The sequence below is a fragment of the Hirundo rustica genome, chromosome W, assembly GCF_015227805.2.
Source record: "Hirundo rustica isolate bHirRus1 chromosome W, bHirRus1.pri.v3, whole genome shotgun sequence".
Lineage (NCBI taxonomy): Eukaryota > Metazoa > Chordata > Aves > Passeriformes > Hirundinidae > Hirundo > Hirundo rustica.
In genome coordinates, this window is record NC_053487.1 from 15,461,049 (window position 1) to 15,480,334 (window position 19,286).

The window sequence follows — 19,286 nt, forward strand, 5'->3', positions numbered from 1 at the left end:
TTGTTGCTGGGGACGATTTTCAGAGGTTGTATTTTTATGGAAAGGACCAAGGTTTTTTTCCTAGTCCTGAGAAAACATTCTCTAAGGACATTTGGAGCGAGTTAGGTGACCATGTGATCCAGATTTTGTCTGCAGGTTTCAATGCAGATGTGGTGGAATTGATGATGTTCTGGAAACGGTGTTACACGGTGTTAGCAAGCTATGGATCTTCTAATTGTAGTTCAGCGGGGAATTCTTCTGGCTTGGACGGTGAGGCTGAGGGGGAGGAAAAACCTCTCTAGGAAGCTGAGGCGGCCCCCTCCCCTCCGCTCCAGGCCGCGGCGCTGGGGGACGTTTCCATCCCTGGTCGCGGGTTCGGTTCCCTGGGGGTGGATTGGGCCCCCAGCCAGTTGGTCCCGGCTGACTGGCAGGTGGACAGGGACCTGCGGGTTTCTGGGGGTCCCATGGAGACGGCTGCGCCGACTCCACCCATCCCCGCTCCCAGGAGGCGCAAGAGCCGGGGGGAGCCGCTAGAGCCGGGGGGCGCCGCTCTCACTCTATGCTTTCCCGGTGCTGGGAGGAGGTGGGGGGGTCGTTGGCCCCGCCCGCGCCTCTGCTGGACTCTGACTCTGACGACACAATGTCCGAATTGTGGCATTGCCACGAAATATTCCCTTGGACCCCCGGAGGATGGGGTTCTGGTTGATTTTCTGTCGGACCCAGTCCCAGTGGGCGAGGCGTCCGCCTCGCTCCGCACGGAGCGGGCGGTGCCCGCTGTGGGTTTCCGTGCCACCGGCAGTACTCTGCTGGGGGCGGAGCCGGCCGCTCCCCTCCCTGCACCGCCCCCGCCGGGCGTAGCGGGTAGTGCTGCTCGCGGGGCAGCCCTGCGCTGCGTCCCGCCCCTCCCACGGCTTCTTTCCCCCCATGCTGCCCGTGCCACTCCCCTCGCCGTCGGCCGAGCCTTCAGCGGCGTCGCGGGATGGGCCGCGGCTTCGCAGACTACGCCCCTCCCTGTGTCCTGTTCCCTCCTCATGCTGGGGGAAGGAGGTCCCGGGCCGGCCCCGCGTTGGATTCGCATGCTCTGCCTGGACCTGTGGCGGCCTCGAGCATGGCTCTTCCGGGGACGGCGGTGGCGCCGGCAAGTGCAAGCCTTGCGGTGTTCACCTTTGGCGCAGGCGGAGACACAGCGGTTATGAGGCCGGTGCCTCCCCGGGGCAGAGGGTCCCGGGCTGGTGCGTCCTTTTCAGCTGGCATGTGGACTTTACCCCTGTGTCAGATGACTGTACGTCCGAGAGATTATACGCGATTTTGGGAGGATGTGAAATCCAAACTCGAGGAGATGGGCGATTGTAACTTGGCACATCGTCCCCTGGAGAGCAGAGATGGATTTTCTAGCCCTGCTGGTGCTGCAGAGGCCGTGATATCTGGCGGTGTTGAGGTGCCTCCCAGTCAGGCATTTGCCCCTGTTCCTGTGGAGTCCATGGGACGAGATTTAGCAGATGCGGCAGCCTTCCCAGGAGGCTACTAGGCTTTCCCTGTATTTCAAGGAGCAAATTATAACACCCATCAAGCTTTATCGTGGAAGGCCTTGATGGATCTCCGGGATAAGGTTGGAAAATATGGGCTGGGGTTGTCAGGGGCTTACCCCAACATTGAGGTGGTTTCAGGGTCCTTTGCACCCCTGCACAGCTCCGAGCCAAGCCGAAGGAAGAGACGGAGTTCTCAGGTTTAGATTTTTCAAGGTTGCATACTTCGTTTATTGTTTCTTATCTTACAATTTTCTCGGAGTCCGACAAGATGTTCGCAGCTGCATGGATTCCTCACGTCTCCCCCCGAGCTGGGCTGTCCTTATCTTTTATACTAATTACTACGTATTTCTTGTTTTCTATTTCTTACCAATGTCTATCACTATTACTAAAAAGGTCATCTTTACTTTGACCCAATCCTCACTAACTACTTTGTGCCACGTCAATGCAGCAATGGAGTGAGGGAAGAAGAAGGAGAAGAAGAAGGAGACAACGCCCCAGATTCTCCATCTTGTCCCCATTCACTCCAATGCTAGGAACCTAAAACTACTATTTTCTCATCCTGTGATAAGCTAAACTACTATTTCTCACATTCTTGTGGCCTGTAAACCTTCTCTCAGTGTAGGAAGTTTTTCCCATGGACAGAAATCAAAGCCAGTGTCTCTCTGAGCCCTGGGCTGGGGTCCCAGACCCCCCTGCCCAGGTCCCTGACCCTCCAGGGCAACCAAAGGAATGCCCTGGACTCCAACAGGGGTCTATTGAAGTCATGCAGGTGCTTCGAGTTTTTAATGGTGATGCATTGCCACCCTATGATATCCGGTGTTTGGCTCGTGTTCTTTTTCGGCCTGTCAAATACGAGATCTTTGAATACAAATGGACTCAGTTGGCAGGCAGAGTTGCAGCGCAGAATGCTGCATTGGGTCAGCAGGATCCCAGCCGTGTGATTGGAACTGATGAGCTGCTGGGTACAGGCAATTTTGCTGATCTTAGTCGGCAGGTTGCCCTTGACCCTCTTGTGCTCGACCAGTGCCAAAGAACAGGCATGGCAGCCTTGATTCAAACCATAGAAATGGCTGCTCCAAAGGAGTCTTTTGTGACTGTTGTCCAGGGGACTGGGGAACCCTTTCTGCAATTTGCAGAGAGGCTGAATGCCTCTATGGAGAAGCAAGTGGAGGATCTGAATGCGAGGATGCTTTTGCTCAAACACCTTGCAAGAACTAACTGTAATGCCGATTGTAGGAAGATCATTGAGGCCCTTCTGGGCAATCCTTCTGTATCACAAATGGCAGAGGCCTGTGCAAAGGTAGGTGCCACAGGTTGTAAGGTGGCTGCTGTGGCTACTCTCTGCAGCCAGCCTGGACCGGGCTGCGGGGCAGGCAGCAAAAGCAGGGGATTGCTCGGGCCATCAAGAAACAGGGAAAGTACAGAGGGTGACAACTCCCTTGTTTTTGTGCGGTCGGTGTGGAAAGCCGAATCATACCGCAAATGTCTGTAAGGCGACAGTTCATGCTAATGGTCAGCCTTTGTTTAGCTCGGGAAACAGGAGGCAGAGTGTGAAGGGGAGATGCACTCAGGCACAAAATTCTCTCCAGGCCCTGGAGCTGATGGAGGTCTGCTTGGCCAACTTAGAGCCAGCACCTGCGGCTCAGCAGGTCTTGATGTCTGCACAGCAGCAACGGTCATCATAGACTCTTGTGGAGAGCACAAAGTTCCCCTGGATGCCTTTGGTCCTGTGGGTGAGGGCATGAGTGCTTTCCTCATTGGGAGGTCTAGTGCCACCACCCAGGGTATCATGGTTCATCTGGGACTCATTGATGCAGATTTCACGGGACAAATTTATGCCATGGTTTCCACATCCACCCCCCCCGTCACTATCCCCAAAGGGACCAGACTTGCTCAACTTGTGCCTTTTAAGTCTTCTGTTCGCAGAGCAGAGAACCGGTTGTGGGAAAACAGCGGCTTCGCATCCACTTGGCCACCTCAGGTTCACTGGACTGCTGTCCTGACCAAAGACTGTCCTGAGAAGGTGTGTACCCTGTCCATCCCTGGTGCGACACTGTCAGAGATCCGCCTCCACGGGCTCCTCGATACTGGTGCAGACATCACGATTCTTTCCCTTGCCAGTTGGCCCCCAAAGTGGCCACTGGATCCAGTGCAGATGCCTGTCGTGGGGTTGGCAGGAACGGGACAATGCTACATGAACCAGAGGCCTGTGATGATCACAAACCCAGAGGGACAGATGGCCATGGTTTGGCCTCATGTCACAGCCAAAACTCATGTCAATCTCTGGGGGAGGGATGTTCTGGCCGCGTGGGGGGTACGTATTGGGACAGATTTTTGATGAGGGTCACTGTGATGAAGGATGCAAAGTATCCTATGCCTCCTATATGGTGGCTGGTGGACAAACCTGTCTGGGAGAACCAGTGGCCACTTCCTCAAGACAAACTAGTAGCCCTTCATGATTTAGTTCAGGAGCAGTTGGACCAGGGTCATCTGGAGCCTTCTACCAATACCTGGAACACTCCTGCCTTCTGCATCAAGAAGAAATCTGGGAAATGGAGGTTGTTACAGGACCTATGGAAGGTCAGTGCCGTGATGGAAAGCATGGGGACATTGCAGGCTGGTCTGCTGTTGCTCACCATGCTTCCCTCAGATTGGCTGGTCCCCACTGTGGATTTGAAGGATTGTTTCTTAACAATTCCTTTGCATCCCGATGACGCACCAAAATTTGTCTTCTCGGTACCAGCTATCAACAATGCTGAGCCCGCACAGTGATATCAATGGAGGGTTCTCCCCCAGGGTTGTCACAACTTGCCAACCATATACCAATGGTATGTGGCTCGAGCCTTGTCTGGAGTTCACAAGCAGTTTCCTGATGCTCATTTTTATCACTATATGGATGACATATTGGTGGCTAAGTCCACCCAGGATGAATTGCTGAGGATACAGCCTCAGTTGATCAATGCTTTACATTCTCATGGGCTGCGGGTGGCTCCAGAAAAGGTTCAACAACAACCTCCTTGGAAATATTTGGGAGTCAAAATTTTGGAACGAACGGTCCAACACCAAGAGGTGCAATTTGCACATTCGGTGAAGACACTGAATGATGCCCAGAAATTGGTGGGTGTCATTAATTGGTTACATCCGTATCTGGGACTGACCACAACACAACGGTCTCCTTTGTTTGATTTGTTAAAGGGAGACTGATTTGAAGTTGCCTCGCACACTGACCCCTGAGGCACGTCAGGTGCTGGAGGAGGTTCAGTGAGCTGTTTCTGCTCACCAAGTCTATCACATTGATCCCTCCGTTGATGTCACTGTCTTCATTACCACTCCAGATTTGCATCCCACAGGCGTCATTGGCCAATGGAATGACAAATGGTCCCATTTCTTACATGCTTTAGAATGGGTCTTCTTGCCCCATCAGCCACAGAAGATGGCAACAGCATTGTTTGAGCTGATAGCTCATTTGATAATCAAATGCCGACAACGGTGTTTGCAATTAATGGTTGCGGATCCCGCAAAGATCGTACTCCCGGTACAGCAGGAGGACTTTGACTGGAGCTTTGCAAACTGTATTTCTCTGCAAAGTGCTCTGGAAAACTTTTCTGGGCAGATCACTTATCATTTGCCCAGCCACAAGCTATTGCACATGGCAAAATTAACAGAAATTTTTTTGCAGCCCAAAATTAGTCAGGAGCCTGTCCAAGGACCCACCATCTTCACTGACGGTTCGGGAAGGACAGGGAAGGCCATTGTTACTTGGAGGGATGGATCTGAGTGGCAGATTCTGGAAGGTCATGAGGATGGATCAGCCCAATTGGTTGAACTGAGGGCTGCTGTCATGGCATTTCAAAGATTTTCCCAGCATCCTTTCAATTTGGTCACGGATTCTGCCTATGTGGCCGACATAGCACAGCAGTTGGGTCATTCAGTTTTGAAGGAATTCAGCAATGCTGCTTTGTTTCATTTGCTGAAGACCCTGTGGTGTGCCATTCAGGCCCGAGTTCATCCATACTACATTCTACATGTGAGGAGTCATACCAATTTGCCAGGGTTTGTAGCGGAAGGTAACGCGAGGGCTGAAAAGTTGGCTAACCCAGTGTGGGTAGCACCTCAGCCTGACACACTCGCACAGGCCATGGCATCGCATGAGTTTTTCCATCAGAATGCACATACCTTGCAGAAGCAGTTTCAGTTGATGCCAACTGAGGCCTGTGACATTGTCGAGTTGTGTGACGACTGTCATGCGCTTGCTGGGCCTTTGCCGGCAGGGGTAAACCCCAGAGGTCTTAGGGCCTTGGAGATTTGGCAGACTGATGTCACTCAAATTGCCGAGTTTGGCCGGCTCAAGTATGTGCATGTCACTGTCGACACTTTCTCCTCGGCAATGTGGGCTTCTGCTCACACTGGAGAAAAGACCCGCGATGTCCTTGCCCACTGGAGGCAGGCCTTTGCCATTCTAGGCATACCTTCTGCTGTGAAGGCCGACAATGGTCCTGCTTATGCCTCGCAGAAGGTGTGGCAGTTCCTGCAGTTGTGGGGTGTGGCATACAAGTTTGGTATCCCTCATTCTCCGGCTGGTCAAGCTATTTTAGAATGTGCTCATGGTACTCTATAGTGGGTTCTTCAAAAACAAAAACAGGGCATGCAGGGTGAGACCCTGCACAGTCGGTTGGCAAAAGCTTTGTATACCATGAATCACCTCACGGTGCCGCAGAATTCCAATAATCCTGTCATTTTGAACCATCATCTTTTGTTACAGGCTTGGACAAGCCGCATCAACCTCGAGCGAAGGTTTGGGTGCAGAATTTAGTCACCAAACAGTGGGAAGGTCCCTATGACCTTATCGCTTCAGGGCGTGGGTATGCGTGTGTATCCACAGATACTGGGGTACGCTGGATACCTGCGAAGTGTGTTCGTCCTGACCTGCGACCGCAAAGAGAAAATCTGGCCGATAGGCAAGCTGGAGACTGTGTCCAAAGTAAAAGTCATCAAGTGGATGAACCATCGAGTTATGACTCAGATGCAGATGATGCGAATGATCACTCCGATGGTCCCTCCACAAGCAGAAGCTGAACAATGTTCATTTTTCTTTTTTCTTTTTCTTTTTTTAACGGAAAAAGGGTGAAATGTTACCATATTCTGTTATCCTTCTGATGTTTACATTTCTGTAGTGGAGTTTCTCATGCTTGTAACATAAACAAAGTAGTCGTTTTCGCATTCCTCTCTGATGAGGGACAGTTGATGGACTTTTAGCCTGGCCAGTGGAGTGGAGAGGTGGCAACCTTATTCTCCAATCCCTGGTCATTGTCCAGAATCTATATAAACGAGGTCATGTAAATAAACTGCCCTTCTTTTTGCTCTGGAGTTGAATGTGTATCATTCTTTTTGTGTCCTCTAGCGACAGATGTTATGTGGAAGGTTGTAACTATTGTAGTAATTGCCTTAACCATAACAGGAGTCAACGCAATACCACGTCAGTATAATGTGACTGGGATATACCAGTGCCAAGGAAGAGCTTATGATCTTTACTCTTGTATGGCTTTAAACAAGATACTAAAAGTCACAAATGCAAGCTCGTAGGAGAGAAGAAATGTTTGGGGATGTAAGTATGCATTCGTACAGGATGGGTTCCACGAGGCTTACCATCCACCCATGAAACTCATTTGGATTAGTCCTGAATGCTGTGATAAATGCTTGAATAAATGTCTGGAGTTTAGACTCAAAATAGAGGGGTGTGCGATAAGGGGGTATGACATTGACTTTAACATCACTCAGGTATGTACTGAGTACCATAAGAACCAGACCAAAATTACTCCACCGCTGGCAAGAAAGGCTGTGATCACCAAGATGCCAGCTATTCCAGAAGTGGAGGAACAAATAACTCCTGTAGTTACCAAAATTAGGCCATAGGCTATTAAGAAGACAGGAGTTCAGAAGCTGATAGTTAACCCAAAGTGGTCTTTAAAACGAGTAGAAATGGGAGTACAGGTAAATGCTTCTCACATTTGGCCAGAATGTGCCCCATTTCTCAGGAACTCCTTTATGGACTGGATTACTTGGCTTCAAAAAAGTATGCCTCCCAATTTTAGGAACAAGAGGGATCTCACTAGATTGCTAGGAACAGGACTAGGAGTGCTGAACACAATAGATTCAGAAGTGTTACTGAATAAATTAACCACAGTAGGGAGCAATTTGGTCAAACTACAACAACCTTTGCAATCCTCTCTACTAGCACTAGGTAACAATCACTGGAAATTGACCAAGATATTACCAGAATGGGAAGACATAGAGGAGCGAGATCATGAGGTAATAATTAATGCACTAGACACAGCTAGTGAAAACATCTCGTTGGCCCTAGGGTGTACTCTGGCACAACTGTGGATGCAATCAGTAGCTGCCACAGTTATCAGGGAAGGTGGAGAAGGAATATTCCCTGCTGAAATTCGCAAAATTGTCTGGGACAATGCCTCTGATATGGAGAGGGAACTTCAGTCTTGGTGGGTGTTGGTCAATTTCACCTATAACCCTGTGACTAGTGTAGTGACAGCCTTTGTTTTAACTATACACGATGCCTCAGTGGACTTAATGCATCCAATAGTCCCCTTAGGGTTAAACCATGAGGGAACTGTATTGTACCCTTCTGAACATAGAATGTGGGCACGAGAAATTAAAGGAAAGTGGCAAACTATTAATCTAGAGCCCTGTACTGTGAGGAGACAACTAGGATGCATATGTGAAGGGACATTAGAGGGTGACACAGACACTTGTTTAGACACAGACCAAAGTATTTGTCACTTTGAAACACATCCAGGCAAACAGACAACTTCACTTGTGTATATAGGACAAGGTTGTGTCTGTCTTAGGACAGCGTGCCCCATCATAAAGATAGACAACCAAATTGTGAATGAGACTCAATTCAATTTGTGTGTTTGCTATTTTGTTAGAATTAAGGGATGTGATTTTTTTTCTATCAGGTACGCGTAATATCACATCAATATATAAAGGCCAACCTAGCCACTGTGCAGAAGATACTGCCTGTGCCCATAGGAATGAATTTGGCTTTAGTTGCTCAATTACTGAAGCATCATGAATTGAGAGAAATCTTAAAAGAAATTAGAGATGAAGGGAAAAAGACATTAATTACTATACACCATGACACAGAGACCATCAAAGGGGTTTTTAAAAGGCTTGAGGAACATTTTTCTCATCATTGGTGGGATGTGCTTTTTTGGGTGGTCACCAACAGCAACTGGTATACTGAATGCCTTAATCCACCCTATAGTTGTATTGCTTATTTTGGTCAGCAAAAGTTTAGTGTTATCTGTTGTAATACTTGATTAGAATTGGAGAATGGAACGACAGTAGCAGCTTTACCATCACTATCTGTAGTTTTCCCCACAAGACTAGACGGCCTCCGATGGCAAAAGTAAGAGTCTGCTCTCTGGCACCAGGTGGGGTTTTACAGCTTTTATTCTCAAGTCCTGCCTGCTTTGCTGGAGACCTTTCCCGATGGCTCGCTGATGCCAGAGAGACCTGGCCCCTCCCCCATTGTGGCTTTTTCCCCCAGGGGGCAGGGCCCAGAGGCAGGGCCCAGAGGCACCACCCAATCAGGGAGAAGCAGGAGGGGAACAGAGTTAGGTTACATTTCAGTGTGGGGGATGGGCACTGCTGGGCAAGGACAGATAGAAAAGAACATTACAAATCCGATGAAATATAACCCCAATTAATGCATTACGACAACTATCAAAGGTATATGGCTTGGTCTTGAGAGACAGTAGCTGTACAGCTTGAATAGATGAGGAAGACTATACTGAGTAAAGGAATTTACTCATTTCAAAGAAGAAGTGGAGAATGATACATTAAATTTGAAGAATTAGGGATTTTAGGAAAGTTAAGATAAAAGGTGCAGAATTAGCCGAAGTAGGTAGATAAGCTTTGCTTGCAGTTAACAGAAGCCGGATCTTAGGTAAGATATCCCGGATTTAGTAACTCATTGCTTGTCAGCTTTATGTTTGTGTAGCTGTGCTTGTAATGAAAAACAAAATGTGGTAAATAGGACATCAGATAGCTGCAGACTTCCTGCTTAAAGAACCCATTGAACACAGGAATCTATAAGTTCTACCATGGATTCATTTGTCACGAATGCATTTGTCCTAGGGTGACTTTATAATGCTTGTATCCCCAATCATCTGTTCTGTTTGTGCTGTATATTGAGTTCTGTGCCTTTAAGACTGGTTCTAAGAGCAAGGAGAATGCAGAGTTTGTTTTGAGAGAACTGCCTGACCCCTCCACATTCTTCTCCAGATGGTGTGTTCGGTGGAGGCTTGGAGAGACTGCAGGACAGAAATCTTTTTGATTTTAGTTAGTTTCAGCTAGCTAGGTCAGAGAAGATCCCTGGACTGTTTTTTTTTTTTTTTTTTTTTTCTTTTTCTTGGAACTGTTTAAACCTGCTCTGGACTGAAAACCCAGGGGATCACTGGGGGCTTGCACCTGCAGCCCACTGGGGCCTGGGCCTCGGCATTTTCCAGCAGTGCCAGAGGGACTGGGACTGATAAAAGGCTGAGAGAGCTGAGCTACATCCACAGCAAGAACTTTCTCAATTTGCCGTCTCACTCCAGAATGAGAAGTTTTGTTTCATATTATTCATTCTTTATACATGTATGTACTTTGTTTGTTAAGCAAAATAGTTTTTTCCACTTTTCTCTGAGGAAGTTTTTTACCGGACTGGTTGGAGGGAGGGGCCATTTGGGTTTGCTTCCCGGAGGTATCCCATTCAGGGGTTTTCTCCAAAATTTGTCCCTAAATCAGGACAGCACTGAAAATGTAGAAAGGTCAGGATGAGGAAGACTCATCTTACTTCCTCATTTTGGGTGACCCCTCCCCAGAATAGACCCCCGACTCATTTTAAGAAACAAAGTACGCATACTTAATAGCCTTTTTGCCAATTAACATATGAAGCGAGGAATGGGAGGTGACAGGGGTATAAATATGTATTTGTATTTTGGGTATTCAACACTTTTGTAAATAAAAGGCTTTGTAATTACCTGTGAATTTTGCAGTGCGAATTAGGGAAATATCCCGCATGCTGCCCGGCCGTAATAAACATACACTTTCTAACTTTAAACTGTTAGAGAGTTTTTGTCCGTCACAGTTGGGTATCGATACTAGGTCAATACCCATATTTCTTTAATACGTCAGGGGGAGGCTGGTGGATGTTTTCCTTTCCACCCCTCGGTCTCATTTAGGGTGGCTCAGCTTAGAGTTGCTATGAAGCTGCAGGCTTTCTTTCTCTTCTGCCAGCTGCTACTAAGCCCGGCCATAGCTTGGCCCCCTCTGCTGAGGCCCTGGGCACGTGGCCAGCACTGCCGAACTGAAGCTTCACCTCTCCCTTGCTGGAAGCCGGGGGAAAGGGGCCTCAGTCGGCCATCAAATCCATCAAATCTCTCTATTCTTGGATTGTTTACATATTTTCTTTACTGATTCTCATGGGACAAATCCCTTCTTATTGCAGGTGCATTTGTTTTTCAACCCAGGAAAAGGTCTTGATTTTCATACCAAGATTGTTTTCACATGGGAACTTGGAAATTACTTAGAAGTGACAGGCTAACTTCGGCAATTTAGCAGAGCAGGCCTGATTTTATGAAGCCTTTCTTTTATAATTCTTTTTCCTGTCACAACAGGGCACCAAACCTCAGCAGGCAAGAATGGTTACTATTAGAAAAATGCAATTCAGACATTTGGAAGGCAGTTCTGGCTGAGCAAGGGAGTAAACCCCTGCCCTCTGCCCTCCCCAGGGCACCTCTGGGGCTATGCAGCACCTGATGTCACCCTGATGGTCAAACATCCTGGCACTTCCCCCTGCAGGTTGCTGGATGAAAGCTGAGCAACACCTTGTGTTGGATAGTGAAATTCACCATCTGCTCTGAGCCTGCTCTCTCCCCTCCTTAGCTCAGCACTCTGCCTTGCCTCTCTGTGCCCCCAGTCAGGTTTTCTCTTTGAGGCATTTGTGTTCTCATCACTTTGTGAAACACCAGCTTTCAGAAATCACTTTGTAATGCATTTTTGTATGTATTCTTCCTCATTATTTCTTCCTGTCCTTTCTAGCATTATATGTGATTCCAAATGCTGCTTTCCAACATTTCCAAATGTGGAAATCATGAAGTTCCTTGGGATATTTTTGCCAGCATGATTGAGAGCTCAGGCTGACAGCTGATTATCAGCATCCCGCTTCCCCCTTTTGTTGATCCTTCATTATTCAAAAGTCAGATGCTTGTCTCCCACTCTCCTCAACTGCAGAGAGCTCTTTTCTACCAGTTGTTGTTTTACCTCACGAGACTAGACAACTGCCGATGGCAAAAGTAAAAGAGTCTGCTCTCTCTCACTGGGTGGGATATTACAGCTTTTATTCTTGAGTCCTGCCCTGCTTGGTTGCAGCCCATCCCGATGGCTCGCCAATGCCAGAGAGGGCTCGCCACTCCCCTGTTGGGGCCTTTTTCCCCAGGGGGCAGGGCCCAGAGGCAGGGACAAGACACCACCCAATAAGGGAGAAGTGGGAGGGGAAGAGGGTTTGGTTACATTTCAGTGTGGGGGATGGGCACTGCGGGGCAAGGACAGATCATAGGACAGATACATAGAAAAAACATTACAAATCTGATGAAATATAAACCCAATTAATGCATTACAACAACCAGTGTATGCTTTAAATATCCAATTAAGTAGGAATGTCATAATTAAGTAATAATTATGTTGTTGTGAATGACTGCAGATTACTCACTGTTATGTGCTTGCTGTGCATACCTAATGGAGATGATTCAAAAGACACTTCCATTGTTTCTGGTTAAATTCACAGGAACTTGGAGATACTTGGAAATGTTTTCTCCCAAACAGAATCCATGCCCAATTTTTGAAAAAGAAATTATGAAATAATTTTTAGCCACCTGATTCCACAATTAAGCATACTTTTAAATTTCACATGATGAGTTTTTAAAGTCAGGGAATCAGCTACTTCTAGGTAATTATGCGATGAAAACAATGTCATAAACCAACAAGTACTCTATCAGCATGCAAAGGATGCTAAAGAAAGCAATGACAATTTTAATAAACCCATACAATTGATATTAGCATTATTTTTAAAAACCCCCACAATTAATAATGCTTCAAGAATCAAAGCTTATATAAAATTTACTATTTCTGTGGGCATTTGCAGAAGGTTTGGGGGAATTATATATATATATATATATATATATATATATATATATATATGGCACCTTTGACCATCCCTGGGCACATCTTTTCCACATTTAAAATATTACTTAAAGAGAGTTGTATCAACATGGCTGCTCATATTCATTAGGGTTATATCCAATTAGAATTTTGAGTGAAATTCAGTGCTATGTCTCTATACTGTTGTGCAGTTCAGTCTCTTCTGGTGACATCATTACCAGTTTTGAAGGGAAGAATCTGTCAAGTTTCTGTTCTGATATGACCATTTTGGGAATGAATGAAATAATTTGGAAAATGACAGCGATAGCTGTCTGACTATATGTCGGCTTAAAAATTCTATACTGAAATCCAGCCTCTTAAGATAAATATGGACCCATGGGATTTGTTAATTGATTCTCTTTTATTGTTAGTTTTGTAAAAATTAAATGGTATCACCATGATTTAATGCTGGGTTTTTTAAATTATATACTTTTTTGGATTATTTGGTTTTTATAGGCCTCCTTCATTGGAAAAGGCACCTTGTTCCCCAAATTCAAGTCAAATAGAATTGATACCTCAGAGAAAAAAAGACAGATATCCATAAAACGACAGTAAGCTAAAATGGAATGCAATTTCAACATGACAATTTTATACAGCAAACACAGGCTCTGAGGTGATGGCACTCAGGAAATACTCATGATACTCAAGTAAAACATTGGTGCATCTACCAGAATCATGGTATGTATATCTTTATTACAGTTTTCAGAATACATGGATTAACAATGGCCAGGCTGTGATTTCATCAAAATCCTATTTTCAACATTACATACAAACATAGAGCTGTTTAAAAAATAGAAATGCATGAGTTTTTCACCTTTTTTTTTTACCTTTTTTTTTTTTTGATCAGGAGTCCTATGACTTTCAAAAGGGAAATCGAATGATGCATGATAGCAGACTGACTGAACTGTAATAGGTTATTGTTCACATTCTGTGGCATATGTATCACCTCAAACAGTGCTAAAAGCACTCCAAGAACAAATCCTTCTCCTTTCCCACTCTCCCAGTGACATCAGTGGGTGATTGCAGGACTGCAGGATGCACAGGCTCACAGAACTCCCTCCCTGGAGCACAAAAGCAGCATCATGAGACCTGGAGACACCTGAAGCTGAGGCATTTGGCTGCATCTGCTTTGATTGATTCCTTTTTTTTTAATAATTTTTTATTTACATTTGTGTGCATGCGTGGGCATGTGTGGAGACACTGCAGAAGAGGTTTCTTACAATACTTATTTAAAAATGAGTTTAAACTTGCAAATACAGTATGGCACATCAGAGGTGGGCTGGACATTGCTCAGCACTTGTCCTGCCCGACCTTGCAGCACTTGGAAGGCAAACAGCAAAGTAGAACTCAGCCAAAGCCTTTACTGAATGGAAAAGAAGCAATTTACATACACAGGGAAGTTTGCTTCCACAGAACTATTACCAGCTTGAAATATTTACTAGCTAGATCATTCTCAGGCTAGGAAAGACTAAAGGCACCCATCAAAGCAGGGCTTGCCTGAGGGATGTGAAAGCTGAACACTGCAAAGTTTCCTTAACAAAAGCTATAGGAGAATTTCCAGACCCAAACCTAAAACTCAGCCAGATTCTCAGTTTGGTGTGTTGCAGGATGAATTTAAAGTAGGTTACTAATGAATTGTGGCTGGGATAGAAACCATGAAAATATTATGTTTTTTACAGCATTTGTCTGAGGTAGTACATATACCACACAAAAAAATGCAAAAATATACAGGTATTCATGATTATTTGCATATTACAGAAGGGAGCTATGGGAACGCTCTTGTATCTCAGTTCTCAAGAACAGATCATTTTAGATCACATTTCTCACGTTGACCACAGTCAGCTAGAACCAGAACAAATGACAGTATTCCTGGGAACGCTCCCTGGAGCTGTTTGCCAGTGCCCTCTGAGGCACTGATCCTGTTTTGGTTTTAGCCAAATAATTTGATTAACACAAACATCACCAGTGTTCTGGGAAAGGATCCCTGTTGAATCACAGACAAACATACATGACAGACCGTGTTGCACTTGTTTTCTCTGTAAACTGCATAAAACTGGAGCCAAAGGAGCGCAGTGTCTCCCCATTTCTGATCTGTACAGTCAGCAGTTCAGCCACAGATATGTATATTTGTACATGATTGAAACATTTCATTCCCATGACATTTGGAGGTTGAGTTCGATTCATCGCAAAGGTAAAATCATCTTCCTTTTAAATAAACTAAGAAATGTAAACAGTGTAACATCATTAAAAAAAAACTCTCAGTACTTGTAGCTAGTAAAATGTGAATGCAAACAGATGTGCTGGTATATTGTTAATGTCAGGTCTCAGAGGACAGAGAGTGAAGCATAATTAGCAAGAAATTTATGTATGAACCCTCCAGTAATTTTCTTTCTGGGATTACTTTGAATACAAATATAATTTAACTGATATATTTCATTTTTTTTTAATTAGAAAATAAGGAAAGTGCATTTCTGAAAAAGGTGCTACTCTTCTGCACTTCTAGATAAACATGTGACACCTCTGAAAATTAGATCAATAATAAAAACATTAAAAATATCTGCAATTTAATATAGACTGAAAAACTATCAAAAGACAGTGACCAGCATCAATTTCAGAAAATATTTTAGACTTCATAATTATGAGCACCCTATGTTTTCATAAATTGTCTTCTAAACTAGTTTTCCTTTGAAAGACACTTTTGTTCTAACAGATATGTCCATTAAATTATATAAATGTTTCAAATATGAAAAAAATAGTAGCAAAATAGAAGCATCAGATGATGTTGTTATTTTGGATTTGCCTTTTTTTCCTAAGATTTGGTTCTTGAAAATCTGTAGCCAGCTTTCACAGAGCTTTCCAAAAAAAAATATAACCCATGGAAATGAAAACCTTGTGCACTAATAATTTCTGCTATTGTATAAAGATTCTGTGAAGAGCTTTTGAGTTTTCACATAGAAAAATGTTACCAATATTTGTAAATCCCAGGAAAATGCTAATTTCAAAATCTGAATTCCAAGACACTATTTATTTATATAGATATTATGAACCTAATCTTTAAAACTGGCTTTGTACATTAAGGACATTTTTATAACTGTAAATTTAATAGTTCCATTTAAAGAAGCAATGCTTCAATCCAAGGCTGATGCTGACCTTGCACGAAACAGGATAGAATTCTTTTTAGCTCTTACTGATAAAATAAGGAGACAAAATCCTGTTGCATGGCTTTTTTTTTTTTTTTTTTTTTTTTTTTTTTTTTTTCTTTTCTTCCTGAAGTACCATACAACTCTTCAGTTTGTTACTAAAACCCCCAAACAGTTTAGGCAGAGTATTTAGTTGACAGCAAGAACTTCACTAGGCTTCAATTAATTCCTATGTTTAGAGGTATGGGCAAACCCCCTGTAGTCTTTGAAGACAAGTTTTGGAAAAAAAAAAAAATTAAAATGCAATACTAGATTGAAAAGGAGCTGTATATTTTCTTACAATAATGTAGTTTGTAATTGTGAGAATTTATCTCAAACTAGTCTGATAGTTTTAAGAGGATCTCACCAGAGAAGCAGAAAGAATTTACTGTACAAAGCTGCTTGGCTCAAGCAGTAGTGCAAAGGTCCACTGCCCCAGGAGCAAAGTCCCTCCAGAGCAAGCAATTTGTGCACAGAAACCATGTGACACCTCACCTTCCAAACAGGCTTTAGAGACACTAAAAAAGACCCCAAGCTCCACATAACACCAGGCAATAAAAGCATCCACAATAATTTCATCAATCAGTGATAAGCATTAATAATCTGAGAACAAGTGCCAGCTACTACAGAGCATCCTGATTCTTTAAAAATATCATAGCTCAGCAACTTATGCAGTAGTTCCACTGGAATTCCACTTCAAATCCTTCATTCCATCCAGGTGAGCAATGAGTCTTCAGTGAGCAGGATGAGCAGCTGGCCTGACTCCAGCCAGGCTGGACACTCACCTGGGGACAAAGGGGATAGTGGCTCCCCAGGGAGTGGCAGCTGCTCACCTGAGGAACTGCAGTGCAAGGGCCTGGACACCAAGGGGAATGGGAGGAGCTTCCCAAAAATCAGACTTGGGTCACTGCTGGGCAGTGCTCCAGGTAGGAAATGTGTTGGTAGCTGCTAAACTCTCAGCACTAAAATCCACCAGTGGAGACCCCGCTGCATATTTTACCTGAGAAACAGAGGAAAAGCTCTGAGGCAGTTCTGAAAAATTCCATCGTGTAGCTTGACTCTGAAAACCTACACACAGGTATTTTGAGCATCATCAAAATAGGACAATCATACTTTCCCCCAAATATCTTTATAAAGAATATACAAGTGCACAATTAGAAAAATCCCTCCTTAGATACAGTTAAAAACATATTCTGCCCTCAATATAATTTTGGAAAAATCCTATGCTCTGTTTAATTAATTTGTTTTTTCTTTTAAGCAGTGATAAGTACACATCATCATATCACCAAAAATGTAGATATCTGGTGTATCCTACTGGCAGCAAAAACAGCTGAATCCACCAGGTTTTACACTGAGATAAGGTTTTCAGCAACCTGACTGGGGCTATGTGTTGCTTTTTTAGGGTTACAAAAAAGGTTCTGCTAATGTAGACCAGCTCATCTCTGAATTTATTAACATACAATTTTATTATTTTTCCTTTCACGTTCAAATCAGAACTGCAAGTGGAATCCACAGCTGTACTCTTTCAAGAGAACTGTATTTTCTTACCCATATAAAATATAATCTAGAAATCCCCAACTCCTTTCATGTGAGTTGACAGCCTAAACAAAAAGGGGCACAAAAAAAAAAAAAAAAAAAGAACAGAAGAAAATAAGATATATACCCTACTGTTTAACACTGTTTACAGATCTTGGTAGTTGGGGTAATTAGATACAGTATGTGGATTTTTTTAACAACAGCTTTAAAATTACATATTTTTACACCATCTCATTTAATCAATACCAGTATTCCTTTATGACCATTGCCAATTTGGATGGTAAAGTCTTCCCAAAGCACATCCATTTCATTGTAAGTAGAACGATTCATTAATTCTTTGGCATCAGAAAAATCATACAGATGCAATTGCTCCGTTGTGTCGAGAACGAGACCTTTCCAAAGTTACTCTGTTATCTGGAACAAAAAGAGAGGAAAAAACAAATCACCACAAGATTTGAAACATGGATAATGCAGTGTCAGCAGGTTTTCAAACAGCCCCGAAAGTAATTCTGAATGATATGTAAATAAGTAATTAGGAGACTGGATCAGAGAAGTTTCACACTGCAGCAGCCAGACTGAATTCGAGTTCTGCAGTCAGCAATAAATTACTTTCTTGATCAGAGAAGCTGGGTGATAAAAGCATTAGGAGAATCTTGAAACAGAGTCCCCTTGGAAACAGCACATAAATAAAATTCTGGGTAAAAATCTTTCAAATTTTATAAATAATTTATGCACAGAATCTTGGGAAAAATACATTTCAAGTTTCATGAGAATGCACTGACCAGTGCCCTGGTGAAAACCTGGTAGATGCTCCAAGTCTAAAAGCCCAAACACCTCTCACTGTAATTTGGTAGAGTTAAAAATAGAACAGTTAAATCAGCTGCTTCCTAAACATTTCCTGATTGTACAACATGATAAACTTTTAGTATAAAATATTACACAGTAATTATTGCAATGAATAATAAATATGTCTCTATTACAGGAAAACAATCACCAAGTACCAGCCACACTCCTAAATGCCTTTACAATAAAATTTTAAAGCCATGAATACATGCACGAATACACACACACACACACAAAAAGGGTCAGAAGATTAACCCCCACTTAGTGTTCTGCAGGTTTGCACCTTTTTTTTTTGACAATGAGTTCCTGTCATGCAAAATTTTTCTTTTTTTTTTTTTTTTTTCCTTTGGGTGGCTGCTTCCTTTTGACCTTTTCCTTCATTTCCTGTTCAGGTGCTGCTTTGCATCAGTTCCATCCCTACACTGCTGCAGCACCAGGATGTCCCAGAAGAGAGCTGGGACTTTTACACAGGGCTGGAATATCAAAAAGAAGTTAATGCCTTTTGGGGCTACCTAAAAACAGAGGCCAGGCAGAATGAAGGGAATAAAAAGCACTTCTATTTATAGGAGGGCCTTCAGGTACATTTTGGGCAGACAAAGCCCCCCAGGGGCTACACCCAAAAAATGGACCATGGGTCACAGGTTTTCATATTTTTATAAGTTTGGTCCATTTGCATATTGGGGGTTAATCTTCCAATTACAGCTTCAGGTAATCAAGTCATTTACCCCAAGTTTGCTCCCCTCAACTCACTTTTATTTACATTTCTCAGGGCCTGAGACAGTGAGGTGTCCTTGATTCCCAGGCCTGGAGAGGAATTGTTGTGTCTGACCAAAGTGGGAAAGCAGCAGCTGACACTGTATATGGAGTTTAGAGTTATACACTAAAGAATTGCAGGATTACAAATATATGAAAAATATAAAAGCTAAAATCCTGAGGCATCAAAGTCACTTCCGAA

The 19,286-nt window shown here is 43.9% G+C and overlaps 1 protein-coding gene across 4 annotated transcripts in view; it reads right to left on the bottom strand.

Annotated features, from left to right (window-relative positions):
- Positions 1–17,655: 17,655 nt before the first annotated feature.
- Positions 17,656–19,286, bottom strand: part of DIAPH2 (diaphanous related formin 2) — a 297,380-nt gene continuing 295,749 nt past the window's right edge. For 2 of the 4 annotated variants that reach the window (XM_058423890.1, XM_058423888.1), the window contains one exon: positions 17,659–17,902. In XM_058423890.1, the coding sequence (XP_058279873.1) occupies positions 17,841–17,902 (62 nt within the window). In that variant the 3' untranslated portion in view covers positions 17,659–17,840. Of the gene's footprint in view, positions 17,903–19,286 lie in introns of all 4 variants that reach the window. The other 2 variants (XM_058423886.1, XM_058423889.1) reach the window with 2 other exon arrangements.